General features: G+C 37.4%; 2 protein-coding genes and 1 long non-coding RNA gene across 4 annotated transcripts; 1 reads left to right on the plus strand and 2 right to left on the minus strand.

Moving 5' to 3' along the window:
• Nucleotides 1-49: 49 nt before the first annotated feature.
• Nucleotides 50-6483, minus strand: LOC113493388 (FK506-binding protein 59). 2 transcript variants are annotated; one of them, XM_026871348.1, is made up of 7 exons: nt 6097-6483; nt 5065-5207; nt 4419-4539; nt 2829-3224; nt 2385-2656; nt 2022-2132; nt 50-1475 (listed from the first exon to the last, which is right to left on the minus strand). In XM_026871348.1, the coding sequence occupies exons 1-7, from the start codon at nt 6311-6313 to the stop codon at nt 1299-1301; spliced, it is 1437 nt and encodes a 478-aa protein (XP_026727149.1). In that variant the 5' UTR covers nt 6314-6483; the 3' UTR covers nt 50-1298. The 2 variants fall into 2 exon arrangements, with proteins under 2 accessions (XP_026727149.1, XP_026727150.1); XM_026871349.1 differs by having other exon boundaries at nt 1455-1475; nt 2015-2132; nt 6097-6482.
• A 2123-nt stretch (nt 6484-8606) lies between these two features.
• On the minus strand, nt 8607-9124 carry LOC113493391. The gene is made up of 2 exons (XR_003400558.1): nt 8934-9124; nt 8607-8835 (listed from the first exon to the last, which is right to left on the minus strand). It is a non-coding gene; the product is annotated as an uncharacterized LOC113493391 (long non-coding RNA).
• A 374-nt stretch (nt 9125-9498) lies between these two features.
• Nucleotides 9499-18939, plus strand: LOC113493392 (BTB/POZ domain-containing protein 17). Its single transcript, XM_026871355.1, has 14 exons — nt 9499-9723; nt 10061-10201; nt 10559-10656; nt 10855-10936; nt 11089-11208; nt 11634-11770; nt 12279-12395; nt 12841-12953; nt 13092-13369; nt 14343-14459; nt 15168-15256; nt 15899-16012; nt 16624-16702; nt 17243-18939. The coding sequence occupies exons 1-14, from the start codon at nt 9643-9645 to the stop codon at nt 17309-17311; spliced, it is 1635 nt and encodes a 544-aa protein (XP_026727156.1). The 5' UTR covers nt 9499-9642; the 3' UTR covers nt 17312-18939.
• Nucleotides 18940-21713: the final 2774 nt, after the last annotated feature.

Here is a 21713-nt window from a genome sequence, read left to right on the forward strand (position 1 = left end):
TATCTCTATAATGTAATTTTATCGGTGATAATAAATAAAAATACACATACTGTATCAACAGTTTAATAAGTAAATTCATTCGTACAACTAAATACAGTTACCGGTGACAAACAAACCCGTTCAAATCGAAAACGATATTATGCTAAAAATATTCAAACCCTGGTATTGCTTGCAACAGTTGCAATGTAACTTTCACTCTTATGATAAAAACAATGTTACGTTATATGGGTAATAATTCATGAATTTTATTATATTGGAATTGATTTGAAAAGCCTTCAAACCAAACGAGGTTCGAGGTCACCACGCCAAACACACTATGCGCTACGAGTTGATCCTCGCGTTTTGTGTCATCCACGAATGCTTGTTCTGAGTCTGGGTGCCTTGTGCATGTGACTTGATTGTTTGTGGAAACCCCGGCGACACAAATTGGTAATATAAGGCCCTTAGTGCGGGAGTCGTTTTAAAAAAGGAAAATAAGCTTGTTAATTCAAACGAAATTCCTTCGTTCGGAGTAATCTGATTGTTTCTGGAATATAAGCCAAGTTACATTGCAAGCTTATTACAAGTCCGGAAAGAAACGACGAGCAGACGAATACAGCCTTACTGACAACATACAAGAGGAATGCCAATGATAACAATATATTTAAAATTTAGAGATTTCACGACAATTTTACTATTGAAATTTAACTACAGTATACAGCTTAACGAATTGACCTAAAAACAGTAAGAAATGCAATAATATAACACTCAGATCTACCTTTTGGTAGGTTATGTTGCTTATTTAAAATGATCAGATTATTGGTGAATAACATGCAATCTGGTACGAGTTATTGTAAGTGTAAAGGGCCGGCGCTGAGTTGGATGAGGAAAGCGTCTTAAGGGGCATTCGAAAACAGACTTTAATGGAATCTAAATAGAATACATAATTGTTTGATAAATAAAAAGCGAAATGCTATAGCATTTTATCAAACAATTAAGCTCCTTGTGCAGATAGTTTTAAAGTCTGCTTTGCGCCGGCCTGGTTTCAATCAATTCTGCAGATAATTCAATGAAGAGATCTAAGGATTGCTAGCGACTTGATTAACACACTACCTAAAATTATGCACTTGCGGCTGACGCTTATTAGTGAATGCTTACATGAAACAGGAAATATGATAGCAGGCACTTAAATAAATCTTTTTTAATTCTTTAAACACCTCTCTTATTACTATAACTAAACTTAACACTGATTCAATAACATCATAAGAATAATTAAATTCGCGCTTGATGTAAGCATCCAGTGAGTGAGGGAGATGTCTTCACATGTTCTCGAACTGTCCATCCTTGTCCAGCATGAGGATGTTGGGGTTCTCCTTCTCGAACTCTGTGGGTTTCCTGTGTCGCTGCTGGTCCGTCCACTCGCCCTCGCCGGCTCCCCACTCCCCGACTTTCTCGCCTATCACGTCTATTTCATCTTTAGCTCGTTGCTTCTCCACCTGCCAAGCAAAATGTATATAACATTAGTGAATGAGACATCATATCAATGGTAAATATTAAATGAAACTGTCATTCTTTGTCACTAAGGTATTTAAGGTTGTAGGAAATATCTCACTGTAACTTATATGTCTGCGTGATTATAAAGTTACGAGTTAGAAGATTTTATAATCAAACGCATTCAACGCATTCAACCATTGCAATTGTAACATTAATTAATGCTCTTTATTTAAAGCTTTCCTCAATAAATAGGCTAGCTGAAACTAAAGAATTTTTAAAATTGGACCAGTTGCTTCTTGAGATATGAGTGTTCAAACAAAATACCAAACTTTTTAATAAATACAGATTATTTTACGATATTATTTTGTAAACCTAATAAATGAAATGAAAGCGTGGCCTACAATTGGGGAGGCCTACATCAAGCAGTGGACGAATATGGACTGTTCATTTAATGAAATGCTAATTGTTGCTAAACGTATTCTGTTGCCAACAGTGCAAGTGCGGTGATAGCATGACATATATCAGTGCATGGAGCTCGAACCTGTTACCTCCGTGTCGTGTTTCGCGAACTTGTCGAACATGTTCGCGTACAGCTGCTTCTCCTTCTGTTTCTGTTTGGCTATCGTCGCCTTGCACACCGTGACTTGGTTTGCGGCCGCCTACAAAATAATTATTAGAATTAAATTCTTAAATTGTAAAATTAATAATTATTTAAATTCCTCACAATGCAGCTATTCGAAATGGATTGAACCCATTCAAAGACTTAAGCATAGTAATACATACATATTACTATTTGATTAGTCAAAGCAAATGTCAGCAAATAAAAATAAACCAGTATTAAGTAACACAGGAACAGGGATCATTAAGATAAAACTGGGAGCCATGATCAGTATTGTATTGACAAAACAAACCTTGTTCTGTGGCTCAGCTTCAACAATCTTCTGGAAGTCTTTCAAGGCCTCTTCAGCTTCACCAAGGCCGAGCAAAGCCTGGCCTTTCCTGAACAGGCCTTTGACGTTGTTCTCGTCGAACTTCAGGGCTTTTAGGGCGTGGTCCTTGGCCTCAAAGTGGTGTGCTGGCGTGACCTTCAAGTACACCAGTGCGAGGTTCAGGTGGATGGAAAGGAGAAGTTCTTTCGCGAGTGCCTTATTCTCGTCTGTTTCACTGGTGTCTTCAGGCATATCTATTGACAAAAATATTAAGAATTTAGTACCATTCCTCGTAAAGCAGTATTCATTTGATAGTTGTTTTAAATATTTAAGTAATAATCAAGTTCTAAAAAGACTTAAAATAATTTTCTTTTGATATAATTTGACAAATTTATTAGGCTTTATAATAACTTAATACCTACTTACCATCAAGCAATGACATCACCCTCTTGTACATTTTGATGGCGAGCTGGAACTTGTTGCCTTTAAAGTAGTTTGTGCCTTTCTCCTTGAACATCTTCGCTTGCTCTAGCTTCTCCTTGCCGTCCATCGACCAGGACTCGGCGGCTTTCTCGAAACTGTTTAATGTGACTACGTATTCCACAACTGAGTTCGGCGGCACTCCCAGTTCTGAGTTCCCTTCAGATTTGAAGGCGTATTTTGGTTGGATGGTGAGCCTTGATTTCTCGCCTTTAGTGAACTTCTCGAGGGCTCGCTCTATGCCTTCGCAGATCTTGTGTTCACTGCCCTCGCCCAACGGGAATGTCACTGTTCTTGTGTCGAACACTTTGCCGTCAGCCTGTAGTCTGCCCTCCAGCTCCACTGTTGTACAACATTATTATTTGTTAGTTTAAAAGGATTATCAGCGAACTTCACCCGACCTGCCTAAATGGGTTTCAATCAGACTACCCGCCAACAGACTACCTACTACTAGATATACCTCTAGATATTTCCTTTAATGTGTAAATAAATTTAATACAACTCATGAATGCAAATACAAAACCATAGTACACCCCCATGATGTAAATTCCGTGTATGTATACTTGTTATTGTCTTTATTTTGTACTCAATATATGTTATGCTGTTGGTATACCTAACAAATAAATACATATGTTTCAGAAAAAAGGTGGTATTATAATCTAATGCAGTAGCTGTGGAATAGAAAGCACCAGCCTTTTTAGAATAAGACTTGTTTTCAGCATAATTCTATCAATAATCTAATAACATTTATTATAACATAACAATTTCATGTAATAACTTGCATACTTAAATTACGGTGCTCTTAAATATGATTCGCCAGTGAGGAAACAATGACAGTATTACAATAATATTCTCTTTTGTGACAACCAGTATCCTATTTCTTTTATTCTATACATAATTGAGAGCCATGAAGCATCATATTACTGCTGTTAAGTGAAATGCAATGTGAAATCCTTTGTTTTGAAATGAAAGGGAATTCTGCTATGAAAGTTAACAGTACAAGTAGTTAAGTATATAATATGAATATAACAGATGGGATAACTGTCTAAAAAGTTTGTATAGTTTTTTTGACTCTGATATTTTACTGTATAACCTGTGTTGCGGCTATTGCCTCACGCCTCAAATGTAAATGCATTGGTTGTCATCAAGCGACAACTTAATAAGAATATTTTACCAAGCGTGTTTCGTACACCATTCACCGGTCACCACGGCCATTGTGTCATTCATTCTAATTCCTTTCCGTTTAACTAGCTGTCATGTCACCTGTACACACGCTCTTAAATAAATCATATATTTTTGTAATTGGACTTTAAATTAGCCCCAGTGTATACTCTAAATATACAACCTGAAGAAATAGTATCCCCTTGATATTATTATAAGTTGATTTTGATACAATATAATTATATTTTTAGAACTTATTTCTACTTGTGAGGGTAATGATAAATAGCTGGATTCAAATGATTTCTTTTACTCTATGTTTTGGCACTTAAATTCTGTAAATTTATCACTTCCGAAGTATGACAATGTAAATGTTACCTGTGACCATAGCTCCATCATTAGGGCTGTCAAAGCCGGCGCCCTGCTGAATGATGTGGCGCAGGATGCCCTTGTTCTTGCCTGGAGACAAGTCTTCATACTTCCACCCAATCATCTCAATCTAAAAAGGTTAGGATTCAAAACTTAATCACATAATTTGAATCACGTAAAAAAAAATCGGAATCACGTAAAAAATTGGTAATATCTACAAATTTCGCACTCTAGTCTCAAACTAAGCAAAGCTTGTATTATGTATGAGTACTAGACAACTGACAATAGCATACTTCCATATTTCTAAATACATACATACTATACTAATTTTACCCATTGTTATCACTATAGAATTATTCTTTGGTTTAAATATCAATAGGACATGGCAACATGATAAAACATAAAAAGGAATTGGTCTCCTCAGGAAATTGTGGTTAGTGATTGTGAAATTGTAGTACAGGTTTTCATATTATTATAGAGTTATGAGACTGTATATGCATTACTTTAAAATTCAATTCCAGAATGTAATTCATAAAAAAAATTATCAAGCCTTAACATTCAGTGTGATATGTGTATATTTTTTTGCAAAAGTTGTATCATTAATAAATATCTCAGGCATATGTACGGATATTAAATTTGGGAAAGCAATGTTTACCTCAAACTGCAGTGTTGCGTTTGGAGGGATCTTGGGTGGGTTGCCGTCGGGGCCATAGGCATACTGCGGGGCACAGGTCAGGACACACACCTCCCCCTTCTTCATAGTCGCCACTCCAATGTCCCATGCTTTTATTACTCGGTCTGCAAGAAATAAAATCTTATGTAGTAGTAATTTTTTATCTAATAGAATTCCAATCCATGCCAATCTTTATGATTTTTTATGGATTTTTGGAAAGTAGGAAATAAAGTATGGTGTGCAGGTTATAAGAATGGGTCCAACCAGAAATAAAAGAAATGGAATTAACATGTATGATCATAAACATTTGTTTTTTTTTTTGTTGGGAACATGCCAGGCCTTTAATGTAACTATATTATGCCTATGGTAGGACTATATTTTAACACATTTATTTCCTAAAATACCTACCAAATACCATCTAGGTATTTTCAGGAGAGAGAAGGAGGACAAACCTGGTATTTTCAGGAGGAGAAACCTGATAAATAAGAACCATGTGGGTAAAAACTGTTAGTTAATTATTTTTTTATTTAAAACTCAGGGGATGTAGGGGAGTAAAAAATTAACTTACAAGGTTTTATTGATGAATCTAGAATATTCTAAACTGAACTGAAATATTCTGAATATGAAAAAAAAATACTCAGAAGCGTTGTTTTTTCCTCTTTTTTTACATGATTCTCTGAAAATTAACAAATTTAATTTCGAAGTATAGAAACTTAGCATGACTCGTCATTTTTATATATTGTAATTATCTAAATATTGAATCAGCCTGAACTTGTGTCTAACCTATACGAAGTTACCGAACTAATGCTGGCGCTTCTATACTGAAAAATTGTAGGGTTATATGTAACGTAGGCGTTTATAAATTTAATTTACTCTGTCATAAATCAGAAATAGTAGATGTCACCTCACAATGCACTGGTTATCGAAGCCTATTAAGTATTAAACTAGGTTAAAGATTAATCGATCAAGGCAGCAAATCAAAAGGTCAAATGTAAATAAAATTGTTTGAAATACCTTTGCCCAAATTAAACTCGAAAGGTTCGTTCCTGTCTCTGCTCGAGTCGAATTTGGTGCCGTCCAGCAGAGTCCCTGTATAGTGCACCGTGACCTGGCACCCAGGGTTGGGAGTATCTTCTGCCGTGTTACCAGTACTTATACCCTCCTTGATAATTCTCTTTAGCACACCGCGATCGCCGGCTTCGGTGATATCTACGCCTTCGTCGACAGTCATTTTCGCTAGTGATAAGTTACTTTGCTACGTAAAACTTTTAAATTATTGTTTAAACAGCTCGCGCGATTCAGCTAAACTTTTTTCTCGAAAACTCTGTATCGGAAACACTTACTACGCGGGCAGCGCGCGCCAGTCAATCTACCTTTAGTGCTGTTTGAATTGAAGTTTTGAACGAATGAAACCTTGGCTGATAGTAAAATACAGATTATAATAAATACGAAACGTGGTTCGTAGAATTTTCTGGATATAGATATCTGTCTATCTCTTTCTTTAATTTATTTGTATTGACGATGGACGTAAAAAAATACTCGGTTCCAATAATAATAAATTATTTTATAAAACATTAAACCAACTCCTAAATCTAAAAACTAATAAAATCACAGTCCTGGTATCAACTGGCTAGACTATAGAGTACTTTTGACTTTTGGGTAGACTAAAAAGAAAATGATTTTTTAATACCTAAGCCTCAATGTCGGGAAATCTTAACCTGACCTGGCGTGTTTGATTTGCGATTTTCCACGTTGAATACTACATAAAGTAATTAACTTTGAGACAACCATTTGCTAATAGCAAATTATAATTTCTCACAATTCTCATTATTTTTATTTTTTATTTTATTTTATTTAGGACCTCCAACAAAAGACACACAAACAATATAAATAAGATGAGACCCATTTCAGTGTACTCCCTCAATTATAGGAAGCCACAGCATCTAAAGGGTATTATGCTATGCTGTTATCTTGGCCCAGCTGACAGTAGTTGTTGTTGTTAAGTCGGGAGCACACTCGGTCCTGCGGACGGTGGGTGATCCGTAGCTCACCGCCCGATCAGGACCGGGCCCATGCTGGCCGCGTTCGAGTAACTCAGCGCCTCAAAGAGAGGTCAGCAAGCTCTGTAAAGCCTATCAGGGCTAATACCTTTTTTTTTTGTTAAGGCGGGGGAATCCTCATGGACACCCACTCCCTCGGGGGAGGAAATGGGTAGTGTCAGACTCTTACTGACTAAACCTGAACCGCCGTGCTACGACATCGCGTTTTTTTGTCGGTGTATGGCAAGCAGCAGCGGAATTAATCGAAAGGGTTCTCGTGGCCCCGGCACACGAAGGGCAAAACGAAGGAACATGGATGGGTTTTAGTCAGTAAAAGTCTTGACACTCCCTGCTGCTTAGCCGAAAGTGGAGAGCGAATCACTTGTTGATTAACTAAACGAAAAAAAAACATACTGCGCCTCATTCTTTGTCAGGTCTGTGCCCCATATGTGAGGATAGGAAGAAAGCACAGGTCGAGAATTTTTCGCTTGAGCGTTAGCGGAACCTACCTCTCTGTGGTAAATGACATTATTGTATGAACCAAAACCATTTGTTTAAATAGCTTTCTTAACAAAACCTAAATACTCTTATCTCTTAAATAATGACTAGAATTCAGAGTTGAATAGGAGTATCATGTAGGTTTTGGTAGTAGATAAAGGGTCTTCAGAAATGTATGCAATAAATTTAAATAACGAATGAAGACGAAAATTCGCTATTTTATAACATATTTACGATTATTGCAAGTACATTTTTGAAATAAAAAAACAGTTTATTTACATTTATTTTTTATTATTAATTTTTCAGTCTTTAGAAGATTATTTTACTGATAAGTACATGCTGTAAAACTACTGCTTTTTAGCATTTAAGGATTACAGACTGATAAGAAATACAAAATAAGTAATGAACAGCATAGCGAAATGACTACAAAACTCAAATATCATTAAATGACTATTATATTATAAGTTAGAAATTATGTACACAGGAATAAATATAAGCAACCATCACCTTTTAACTATTCAATAATAAGTTAATGTTATACCCTAATATCATTTTTATTCAATGAACAAAAACATTTTGGAATCAAGAAGTCTTGAAACTTATTACTTCATTTGCAGTTGTTAGGGCACTTGGCTACATAAAACCTAAAGAACCTTGAAGAACTCTGTGAAAGAAGTTTTTTGTTTTCATTTTTCCATTCATCGGAACCATCACAACAATCACAGATGCCATCATTGACTTGACCAGATGGTATTGCATTGAAAGACATTTGTCTATTTCTGTGTTGAGTCTCACAGTAAAAGGTACCATTAACACATGCACTAGTGCTGGGTTCATCTGTGCCATCAGCACAATCACAGTAATCGTCGTTTACCTGATCAAATGGTATTTTCTGTTCCGATTTTAAACATCCAAATTCGTTATTATAGTCTGGCCTATATTTCGATATTTGTGAAAACAATACGCCACGGATTAAGCCGTTTGTGCTTATGAACTTATCAGCTTCGGAACGTAGATGTGTCATAGCTTCGACTTCTTCGTGATCCAGGTGTAAGACAGGAACAACCCTATTGTTATCGCCGGCTTCAGAGGTTATCGTTAGGAAGAAATACAACTGGTAAAGTATGAAGCATATCACCATACACAATGTCAAAATTATTATATTCTTCTTCTTTTTTAGACCCATTGTACCGGTCATTCAAATTCACTGTACACTCTGCAAAATGAAGGAAAAGGTATTATTTATTTACAAGAATTTATTATTCAATTTGGATACAAATATAAATATTTCATCAAATAAACACTATAACGCACCATATGTTTTAATATTGCATTACTAAATGTGCTATCTTCTTCTTTTTGGTAAAAAATAATGTGATAACTGCAGAATTTCATAATGAAATGTAACATTTTGTTAGAAAAAAGTGGAACGCGTCGAGTTGACAGCTGACATATTATATATTGACTAAACAGATCCATTTCACATGAATTTCAAAAATATCTACATCGGAATTAATAACTGCTTCCTTCTTTAGAATATAGAGTATTTTACAGTTTATATGTCATACAAAGTGAATTTTATTCACTTATTTTATAATATGGAACTTTCTTACGGAGCTAAACACAAAGAAAGATTCAGCTCGAAAAAATCTTGTGGTTGTAAATTTGAAGACAATTAATTCTTTTCTCGAGTTTTCCATTCAAATGCCAATGGATGAGGTTAAGGGCCGCTAGGTAATCTAAATCCAGAACGACAGTAGTTGTCAGTAGGTTGTGTAACCGACTTAAATAAACATGTTTTTCGGATGTGAAACGGATTTCTGTGTGGTAAAATAAAACTCAGCTGTTTTGATTGAAAATCTTTCAGAAATGACAGTTTCGTTACGTCATTAACGGGAAAATATATATTGGGTTTATTGACGATTTAGAAAATCTGTCTTTATAGGTACCTATTGGAAAATTTCTTTTCAGTGATAAAATAACGTTTACTACTTCAATGTGTGAAAAGTGAAGAAAAAACATCATGGATTTTTTGACGGTGGACCGTCCCGTATCGACGTCTACCGAAAAAAAAGAGGAGTCTGAAGCCAATGAAGACCTCGAGGTACATAATTTCTATCAATTTTGCTTTTTTCATTTTATTTTAATAATTTACGTATTTTTTGCACAACTTTTCCGTTAATTTTTATTTAGTTTAGTGTATGTTACACTGTTTATATAGGAAGTTTTTTTTGTTGTTTAATCCCAGTGTTAACTATATTTTTCATTCTCATACTTCTATTTTTTTTTTATCCTAGTATGCAAGGAAAATAAAGGATTATATACCATGCTTATATTATAAAAGGAAACATAATCTGTTGGCTGAGTAACCAGGAAGTGCCAAGGTCATTAAATATAGCATTTATTTTAATTACCTATTAACATTGAATTCTATTTTGAAGGTTGATAATTCAAAGAGCGTGTTGGTGAAGATAGCAACATTGTACGCTGAGCAGTTGATGAGTGACCTGACCCTGGAGGTGGGAGGTGTGGGGTATCCAGCTCACAGACTGATATTATGTGCGAGCAGCGAAGTGTTTCAGGTAAAATGAGAAAAATGTTGTTTTAGCACTCATTTTTGATGGTGATTTGCAACCATCTGCTGAACCCTTCACTCACTGGTCATTTTGCATTAGTGTAATGGGAGTAAGTTTATCTGGCAACCCTGTAGCCAACTAGAATCACATTGGTATTGTATCTGTACCTTGTATGTATTTGGTATGTATGGTTTGGTATGTATGTATGGTAAGTATGTACCTTGTGTAGACATTTTATGCAACTAGACATTTAATGGGATGGTTGGCGCTGTTTGGGAGAGGCCTACGTTCAGCAGTGGACGGCGATAGGCTGAGATGATGATGATGATGAGACATTTAATAAATTTTGTAACATCCTTTCAGGTGATGTTGATGAACCGGGAGTGGAGTGAGTGGTCCGAGAGTCGCATAGTACTCCAAGAGACACCAACAGCGTCTGCAGTATTTCCACATTTTCTTAAGTATGTAACTTTAAATTAATTTTGCAGGTTCTATGGTATTTATCACGGGTAACTATCAACTAGTTGTCATTCTGGTTTTAGCCAAATAAGTCTGCATGAACTCAAGTTTCAATAGCTTCATATCTAATTTTATCAAAATGGGTTTGACAATTCGAATGTGAAGTCGTTAAAACATACTTTCAAACTTTTGCCTTTCAGGTATTTTTATACCGGCCAGATTAGAATATCTCACCACACAGTGTTGCCAGTGCTTTCTCTAGCCGACAAATATAATGTTAAGGTAATTTTATTAATGAATACTTTTAGATACCAAAAATAATATTAATATATGTCATGTAAAAGCGGAAAGCTTATGATGATTACATGAATTTCATTACAATTTGTATAACTCCCCACTCCCTATTGTTACTATAATAGTCTAATGTTGTTCAGGATCTAGTCTCATTGTGCCTGAGTTACATGGCACAGCATATAGCGCAGGCCGCGAAGCGAGGCCAGCTGATCTCATGGATGCAGTACACGATGGCCTGCGGACATAATGACGTCGCCAAGGTACCTACTAACTGTTAGGAAATAGAAATAATGCATATCCAGTATATATTATTACATATTGGATATTAAGATTAATGTCCACGTAAGTGTGAATCGTTTGCCCGCCGCCGCATCAGCTCATGATAAATATATCCAGTTTTACCTAACTAAAAAAAAAGTGACTACCACTTAGAGAACACTTAGGGAACTTAATCCCTGCCTCGAAGGGGTTTCACAAACATTCAAGTCACAAAGACATCCAGTCTCAGGACAAGCATTTGTCGCCTACGTAAATTCTTGTCATACTCGGGGTTCGAAGCCGCGACACGTCCCGCTCAGTGGATTTGGCGTGGTGACCTCAACCATCCGGTTATCCTTGCAGTGAACTATACCGATAACTTCGTTTCAGTGTACCGTTATTAAATAGTTGCGTGTGTATGTTCCAGGCGTGCCAGAACTTCGTGAAGTGGAACCTGGAGTGGGTGTGGTCGGACAGCGACCTGGGCGAGCTGGAGGGCGACACGCTCGTGCATCTGCTGCAGCAGAGCGACCTCGTGCTGCACAACGAGATGAGCGTCTACCAGTCAGTACACACGATACCACACTTGTTATCGGAATGTTATGTGCCTACCTCTTGATATCTGTACCGTCTGTACGTCACCCTATGGTTGACTGGTAGAGAATGCCTCAGGCATTAAGTCCGCCATTGTATAGTGAATGTATAAAAAGTGTTAAATAATAATAATATTCTACAACTTTAACACAACGCCATCTAGTCTCAAACTAAGGAATGCTTGTATTTTTTTTTATTTTTTTTTTGGGTTTTGGCAATCTGCTGACTTGCGCAACAATTAGGAACGCTTGTATTATGAGTACGGCAACTGATAAACATATATATCATTCTAAATACATACATAATATAGATAAATTAAGCCCAGACATCGAAAAAAATATTGTGTTCATCATACGAACATTTGTCCTGGGTGGGAATCGAACCATCCACCTACGGTTTATCAGTCAGGGTTGCTGACCACTAGACCAACAGGCCTGTCAATATTTATAATGATCGATGTAATCTCGTTTGTGTCTAGTTTCGTGGTCCGCTGGCTGAACAAGCAGCGCGAGCGGCTGAACGCGAGCGACCTCACAGAAGCTGAGAAGAAGACCCACTGGGAGAGCCTCGTCATCGCGGTGTTCTCTCATGTCAGGTATCATCACAATTATCAAAAATTAATAGATTAAGATAAACTAAATACCCACGTTTTTAATTGTCAAATTTTTTAAGGTTTTATAGTTGTAAATTGCACTGTCATCGAGTTTGAAGCTACCTTTGTTTTTTTTGTTATGGCGTGGGAATCCACATTGACACCCGCCCTCTCGGGGGAGACGTCGGGTAGAAGTTTGAAGCTACCCTGAAAATTGGGAAGTGCCTCAAAATTGAGTTGAAAAAATCCAATCAGAACGAAAAAACAAAGAAACAAGAAAGGGAGTTCATAAAAACGTGAAACCTAGCTGTTTCCCGTGGGCTCGCCCGCTACAAATTAATATAATCCCACAGGAACATAAAATTGGGATGAAAACTATTCTAAGTATCAAATCACACCCTTTCATTACATACCTTCGGGTTCATAGTACGTGTGTTGTATTTGGCAGGTTCCCCATGATGTGCCCCAACCAGCTGGCGAAGCTCCTGCTGTGCCCGCTCACGCAGGAGCACAAGGACTTCTTCATGGAGTGCATGGCCATCGCCATGAGCTACCAGTCAGGTACCCTAATAATATAGTTATAGCATAAAGCTGAAGAGTTTGTTTGAATGCGCTAATGTCGAATGTGAATGCGATAATATGAATGCGTCGCCAAAAAATCGCAGGGTTAGGCCTAAAAAATAGTATATCCCCCCCCAGGGCAGCTGGAGCGGGTCCGCGCGGTGTGCGTGTCGGAGGGCGGGCGCGCGCAGTTCACGCCGCGCCTGTACACGGAGGACACGTGGGGCTCGCTGCTGGCCGTGGACAACTTCCACTCGCTGCCCTGCTACCACACGCGGACCTTCATCTTCTCCACGCGGCCCAGCATCGCCGACGTGGCCCCGCAGGACAAGCTCACCGAGTGGACCGTGGACCTCTACCCCAAGGGCGTCTGGTTCAGGAAGAGCCTGCTCATCGTCTGGGCCGGCACCTATGATGTGAGTCACTTGTTATAGCTCCCCGCACGGATCCTGAGAGCTTGGTGGAAGAGTGAAATAACACGCCAATTTTGAGCCGATTTGATGTGTATGCAACTGCTAGTCACAGTCTCTCCCGAGGTAGGCTGCAAAGCGGTTTTTTACATAATAATCACCTAAAAATCCACATCACGTACGGTCCACAATATAATTAATATAATTATAATATGTGATAGATTTGCTTAACTCCATCTTAAATATTGTAATCATCGCTTATAGTCAACCGACATTACAAATCAGGCTACATGCTACAATAGACAACAATACACTGCGCTGGCTATCCATCGTCCCACATTTTTGCACGAAGTCAATATAACAATGTCGATTAACAGTTGATTTCGTTTTCTTATCCCAGCGTTTTTTTAACCGATCTCGTGGAGGCAAACGCAGGGTATGTACCATGTATGTCGGTAAATGTCTTAAGTCTTTACCAAACAGATCATTATCAACTTCATAAACTCTATATTCGTATTGATATTATAAGGTTCTTAAAGCGTTAAATAATGTTATGCAAAAATGCACAAAAAATACATTATTTTTGTACTAATTTACGCATGTAATTTACAAATTTTAATAAGTTATTATTTGACGATGATGAACATGAATCCGATTCACGATAGTCACAAAAGTGAAAGCAGCACAGCGGTAAACTGAAAAGCTCTCATGCGGAACTTACCTACTAAGGAGAACTTTAGAGAAGAAATCTAGAAATATGTTGAAGAACATCCTCATTTACACAAACATGTTTATTGTATGTCAGAATTATGAGATGTAGTAAAAGTAATAGGACTGGAAAACAAAAGAACGCCGGAAATGCACTAAAATTTACCGATTTTTAATTGTAGAGGGCGCTAAATATTTGTGCCAGTTTATTAATCCGATCTCATCCATCAAGTTTCTTCGCAGACCTTGTCTATAAGTAGTGTTGTTGTAGGTGCCTGAGGTGGTGCTGCGGACCGTCCGGATCTCGATCACGTGTCAGAACTGCCCCGAGTACACCGTCAACCAGTACGGCGAGACCGAGCAGCTGGAGCCCGATGTCAGGGTCAAGGTCACTACTATGTTCATTTGTTATGGCTCTTATAGTTTATTTAGATGGAATATTCTTTATTGCACACCACATAAGTACAGGATTTTATATAAATAAATAGTAACATGCTGCCACAATGGGCGGTCTTATCGCTAAAAGCAATCTGTTGACAACCTTTGGATGGACTAGATTACGAAGGAGAAACATTTGTGAAGGTAGTCCGCGGTGCACAGAATGAAAAAAAATATAAAGAAAAAAAGATTAATCAGTCTTAGAGTTTAGACAGCACGGATAGCTGAGTGGTTGAGGTCATCACGCCAAACCCACTTTTTATCGACGAGTCGCGGGTTTGATCCCCGCGTAGGACTGAGTCTGGGTGTCTTTGTGCATGAGGATTGTATACTTGTGAAACCCCCCGCGACACAAGGATTACATTCCTTAGTGCGGGACTAGTTAAAAAAAAAAACATGGATTCGTCCGTTGGAAGTCAACGCAGCGTCAGCCCTGTTTCCAAAACTGTAGCTGTTTATATTTTTTAATTGTTATTGTTCAGATAAAGGCGAAAATACGTGTCAAATATTCCTTTAATCCAAAGGGCTGAAAAGATTTTTACTTTTTATACCCAGTCATCGTCTCGATTAGTGTAAAGTGCATAAATATCAAAATCAAATATTCCCCCTCTTTTTTAAAGTCGGCTATGATTTTTACCTTTAGTATTGTTGTGTTCAGATCGGCATCCTCGTGTGGGGCGTACAGAAAGGCGTGGAGCACGTTTCTTCCGTTGTAGAACGTGTTCATCGGTTTTCACCGCAAAATAGGTAACTTTACTTCATCATCATCATCATCATCTCAGCCTATCGCCGTCCACTGCTGAACGTAGGCCTTAACTTTACTTACGTTAAGACAATTATATTTTTCTATAGTATTGCCAGTGGCCCTACAGTCTGCACAGATCATCATCGATTTACGTTTATGTTATAACTAGCTGACTTTGCCCAGTTCTCTAGGCCGGTATTTGTCGAGTTAATTTGTAAGCGACTCACAAAACAAGAACTCGAAAAAGATTTACAAAATGTACTCAGTATATCTCGAGATTGCTCCGCACAACTCCACAAACTTTATTTATATTAAGCGGTAGCAGGATGATTTGAACTTATACCATGAAAAATGTTCCAATTCCAGGATAGGTAATTGTTGATGGATTTTTGGTGGCCTTTGCCCAGCTGTGAGATAATGTGGTAATAAGTGTTGGTCACCACGCCAGTCTCAATACAGGCGACGTGTCGCGGGTTCGATCCCCTTGTAGCGAAAAGCATTTGAGTAATCCATCTGCTTATTGCTCTGCTTGATCTGAGTCTGGGTGTTTGTGATTTTTTGTTTAATCCACGCCATGCAAGAGGAAATCTGATTGCGAAAGTTGTTTTTAAAAAAATGGACAATTAAAATGACCGATGGTCTAGGGTTCTGAACATCGACGGCGCGTTGGACTTCGACGAGCTGAACACGCCGCTGTACTCGCCCGCAGCGGCGCCGCGCGCGCGCGAGCCCACGCCCACGCCCACGCCCACGCAAAAGTAACTCACTTCATATTGTTACATTGCCCAGCGGGCCCATGTCCACCTCTAATTGTGGAAAGGAGATCGCACTGCATAGTGTAGAGCAACGTCTCCTTTCGAGACGACTTTAAGAGGTATATGCACCAATATTTTTACGACTTCATGTGCTTGTGACCAAGGAATTATCATTTGCTAAATACTGTGAAGGGAAACATCATGAGGATACGCACCTTAGAGCTTTCTTTCAAAGTGGACAAAAACGCCCCGTCGCCTCCTCCCTAAGAAGCCTGGAAAAAAACTCAAATGAAAGCACATATTGAAATAAAACTACTTTTACGGATTTTATCGCGGTTTAATTTTTGAGCTCATACTGCGTAGGTCGCAACACAAATAATTAGTTAGAATATGAAAGTAGAACGAGCAACATCGATCAACTGTCACAGGAACGCCATCTCAGTTTGCCCGTGACCATGATACCTGCAAAGGTGTCGAAACGTCGGGAACTAAAATCTAAAATTAAACCGTGATAAAATTCGTAAAAGTAGTTTTATTTCAATGTCTAACATTTGCGTAAACCTAAGAAACCACTATGAAAGCACCTAGCTTTTATGGTGTGTATGTATTTTCAGACGTTGCTCGAAATGTTCAGAAAGCAGCGAGTTCCCTGAGCCGCGTCACTTGCTAGGACCAAATAAAGACCAGTTACGGGTAAGTACAACTTGGATCTCAACGCAAACTTCACCAGACAGTCTAGTTGTTTTTACTGAAATCATTATAGTATTGTATCGCCTTTTTAATAAAGTAGTAACGAGGGTTGGGAAAAAATCTCGGAATTTTTATATTGATTAATCCTCTATATCCTATGCAAATGAAAAGACTTACCCAGCAGTGGTATATAACAGACTGTTATAATTACATTCCAAAACTAAGTTTACTGAATGACGGCCTGAACTCATGACTCTTGACAATAAAGTGTGTGTACTTATGTACACGCGTTAGAGTTTATACTTCTTTGGCATATGGATAAAATATACTAGAATAAACAACTTGAACGTAGTTGTCGATTTTCATGCCACCTAGAACTAACTTCACGATGTAGAATTTCAGGTGTCGGTGTGCAAAAAATGTGCATGCATCGTAAAAATTCACTCTCATCATTTTTCTCCACCGCGCTAGAAGAAGTATAACTTCAAAAATACGGAATGAAGTCCAAAAATGGAATAAGTTTTGAATGAGTTTTGTTTGCAGATACAAGTGGTTATCTTACCTCTGAACGAGTACTGCCACGTGGCCGCGAGCGAGTGCTCGCAAGGATGACCCGCCGCCCGCGCGCGACACACTACCACACTGTAGTCTACACCGACTGCATCGAGACACGACTGGATATTTAACTTATCTGTTAAGTCCGTCAGACAAATTACCAAAAATATTTTCATTTTACCTCATTATTAAAAAGTGAAGTAGATATATGTATGGTAGGCGGCTAGTAACATCGCTTGCTAGTAAAAAGCGTACTGGTAAGTGACGTCACATGAGATTTTAATTTGCTTTATTGCCTTCATTTTTAGTTAAGAACATAAATAAATAAACAATACGTATCCAATATTGTTTGCAAATCTGTCTCACGGACTAACATTACATTGCATTGCTCATACAGCAAATGTAAGTGCTTGAGAAATAATGGTATGACAGACCCTCGCCCTCTCGGAGTATCGTTGGAAGCTCTTGAAATATAGGTACTACTACAGTCGTTATGGTTAGGTACTGAAATATTTCTTTCTCATTTTTTAAAACCACTCTTGCTCTGAGGAATTAAATCGCGGGGTGATTTACAAACTTTCAAGTGACATACACAAAGACTCCCCAGTCTCATGACAAGCATTCGTGGATCACACAAAAGCTTGTCTTACGCAGGGATTGGGTTTGGCATCGTGATCTCAACCACTCGGCTAAATAGTTTCGATGTGTTTGTTATATTAATGTTTTAAATATCGGAAAAAAATAAACAAGACTTAAAATCAATGTAATACAACAACCAATATAATCAATTCAAATATATCAATTAAAAATAACAGTTGTTTTTTTTTTACATCAGTGTTTGAGTAAATATTCTCATCAAGATTGTTTAACTTTATTAAGTACCTAACCAGATGGTGTTTATAGAAATCATTTGTTATAGACTCTCACGCACAAATTATGAATCACCTTGTTAAAGAACTCTGGGATATAGTATTAACTTTGTCCATTTTCGTAATTTTTGAAAACGTTTTCCGATTCCTTTGGGTCCCGATAAATACAGGTGAGCACCCGTATTTTTCAGAAGCCAATCTCAATTCTGAATTTTCATAACGTGTTAATCAAGTAATAAAAACGATAAAATTGCTTTGGAATACCTTATAAATTTACCTACATCTCAATGTATGTTTATTGTTACGCAAAAGAATATTGCCGCAGTAAAAGTAGCGCTAGAGAATAAGCGTGATGTCCTAGGGTTCTTCCGCCACGTCTTAAAGATTATTGGGGGTGTCAAAGTGAGATGCCGCACTTTACGGTCGGCTCTCAGGGCCTCGTTTCTGCTATTTACAATGGTCGATGAATTAATGAAAATTAAATTAAATTTTAAATTATTCCTATTCTCTATAGAATTTTGACAACACAATCATTGGAAATTCGTTGTATTGACCGTGTGTACCTTCCCGTACCGGATATTCAATTATTGTGTAGTAAATTCGAAAAGTGTAAGCCAATTTTCATTAATTCATCGGCCATTGTAAGAGTCGAATGGTCTCTAACGTCTCCGGTTAGGGCAGGATGGCAACTCGCTTAGTTCGTAATAAGATTCACTACCACTGTGTAAAATGTATTTGTGATGTAACGAGGCTAGTTTAATGACTGTATCTTATGGAATTTCTTTACATTTAAATATATTTCATGTTTTTCAGCTGTTAATTTAGTTTTTTTTATTTAAAAATCCTGAAGATTGATGTTTTCTGCATTATGTATTGTTGAAACGCATTACGAGGTAATATAATGTAGCAGAAAATGTCTCTTATAATTTATCTATACATTATAGAATGCCTTTACCTGTCGGTTTGAGGGTGTGTAATAAACATACATACACAAACTTTCGGTAGAGTGGCACAGGGTGACACTTCATTCACCGGCGCCACTTCGGCGAGTGATCTACACAAGTAGTTAGTAACCATTTTTTTTATGATTGCAAGCTCGAAAAACATATTTGATCTTAATTTTTATAAACAAAGTTAATTAGGATCGGAAGGAACTTTTGTGATATTTCTTTTATGTTGGTATATTTTAGAACCTTTTATTTTAAACTCCTTGCGAATTAACGTTTATTTTGGCCGAGCTAGGTGTGAGTGACGTCACGTAGGGAACATATATAATCATGGGATTATGGGAATAAAAGGATAATATTTTACCAGTGAAGTGAACCATTTAATAATCACATTAATTACACAACACATTTTTTTGAATAATAACGAAGCGAGTAGGTGAATCAGTCGACATCCGACATAAGTATATATTATTTAAATATATATATTGTTAGCATTCACGAATAAACGTCACACCGTTATAGCTGACTAGGAAATCGGACACATCGTCACCGTTCGTACCAAGCGCCAGTGATCCCCAATCTCTCCAACTTGTCGTTACTAACCGCGGCTTGTTTTTTAGACAGTCCTTAAGCTTTTCAAGAGTGTCTTCTAATATATTCCGTATTTGAACGATTATTGGCTGACTGTTATTAAAACCAGGAATGTAAAAGTTTTGGATTCTCCGTCCACTAAAACATGGCATACAGGTATATTCTGACCTTACATATTCCCTATTAGGCGTTACCAAAAGAACCGGAGTTTCTGTTGGACCCGGTTTAGGATAAACCTTAAAAGGAATAAGATCTATTTCCACGTCACAATTTAAGGAACCTTTAGAATTAAAACTAGTACCGATTTGTTTTCTCGTTACCCAATTTTTCTTGAGAGTAATACTAGATAGAACTGCAAAGTCTTGTTTAAACGTTCCAAAAATACAATGAAAGCATAATTGTGACGCCATTTCTTTGTTCATACTGCTATTTATGGAGAACTTGTGCGTTGCTTGTAATTCCAATAATGTCTTGTACATGTAGAATCCTCCAGACCCCGTACAGCTGAAGGCGTCTAAAAACGAATCGAGGCTGCCCTTATTATTATGTTCAGCGGCAGCAACTACGAGAAAGTTAAGTGGGAAGAACATCGCAGATTTTTCAGGAACCGGGTTTCTTAAAAGTATTTCAGCAATGAAGTAGCTTATCTCTATCACGTGTATATTATTGACCGCGTTCAGATTTGATGTGTTTAGATTTCTTGTTATTTTTATAATGTCTTCAATGCAAGGTATATGGGGCATAGTCATTCGAACTACGTTCTCATAGTTCTCACGATCAAGATCACTGGAAAGAAGCATGCTTAAAAAAGCAGTCATGGGACCAAGACACCGAATCATATGACGCCGTATGTTTGGACGAAAAGAAATCCCTTCTAAAAGAATCTGGTGGTCTTTGTCACTTAGTCCATGTCTACTAATGGGCGTGACAGTAACGCTTGTGTCAGTTTGCTTTAGCACAAAATGTTTAAATCCGTCTCTTAATTCTGTCATCCTCATTGAAAAACCTATGAAGTCGTGTAAAATAGGCTTAATGACACCAAGCCATCCATTGTTTTCACTGTAAGAGAGACCAAAAGATTTCACTTGAGCATCCCATATTACGATGACGTGATCTTGCTTCACGACTATTTGCCTGCCATACAGAGTAAACTTGAAGTCGGATGACATTTTCGATGTATGCAGCTCTTGCCGACGACATAGTTCATGAGTGGCATATATGATCTTCGTTATGTTATTGGCTAGAGAGATGTTCCTGAGAAAAGCCTGCTTATCTTTTACAGGTGTCGTGTTGTCGTCGCTGGCTAACTTTGTAATGTACTCTAGGATTTCTTCAAAAGACTTAATTATCAGTTTTAAACATTTGACCTTAAGAGAGTTTTGTATTGCCTTCGGTCGTTTAGCGTCAGGCCCCTCAGCAGGATCAGGTTCTATTACTCTTTTAGAACCACTTATTGAGGGTAACGAAGTCATTTTGATAAGTTATAGATTTTCAAGCACTCGAAACACTTAACTGTTAATAGCTCTCAAATCGGATCAACTTTTTTTTCACTTCTTTAATAATATCGACAGTTGACGATGTTTCCCGGACTGTCACTCACTTGAATCTGGTATCTCATGAGCATATTATAGGTTTCATACAAAACAGGTTTGTATATGTAAATCGACACAAAGGTCTAATTACTAAAGTGTGATTAGTTATCGTATTGTATCATTAGACAACTGTTGCTTAATTGGAATTTAGTTGTCAATATGTAATGTCGTATCTGCTATTTACCTTCGACATATACGTACGTACCTATTATTACTTTGGTCCAAACCTATCACTTATAATAAATATAATTTATGTTTTAACCATTATTCCAATTTGTTACGACGTTGCGTGATATAATTAAGTTCTTTGGATATACGTATGGTATATAGGTATATAAAAAGAACTTAATTATTTTGAAAATAGCATGCAACGTGAACTAAAACAAGTTTTTTTATAGCATAAAGTATTTATTACACAATTGACAGTAAAGGTAAAATAATACAAAGCTCGTCTTCATGT

The sequence above is a fragment of the Trichoplusia ni genome, chromosome 4 (assembly GCF_003590095.1).
Source record: "Trichoplusia ni isolate ovarian cell line Hi5 chromosome 4, tn1, whole genome shotgun sequence".
In the NCBI taxonomy this organism is placed as follows: Eukaryota; Metazoa; Arthropoda; class Insecta; order Lepidoptera; family Noctuidae; genus Trichoplusia; species Trichoplusia ni.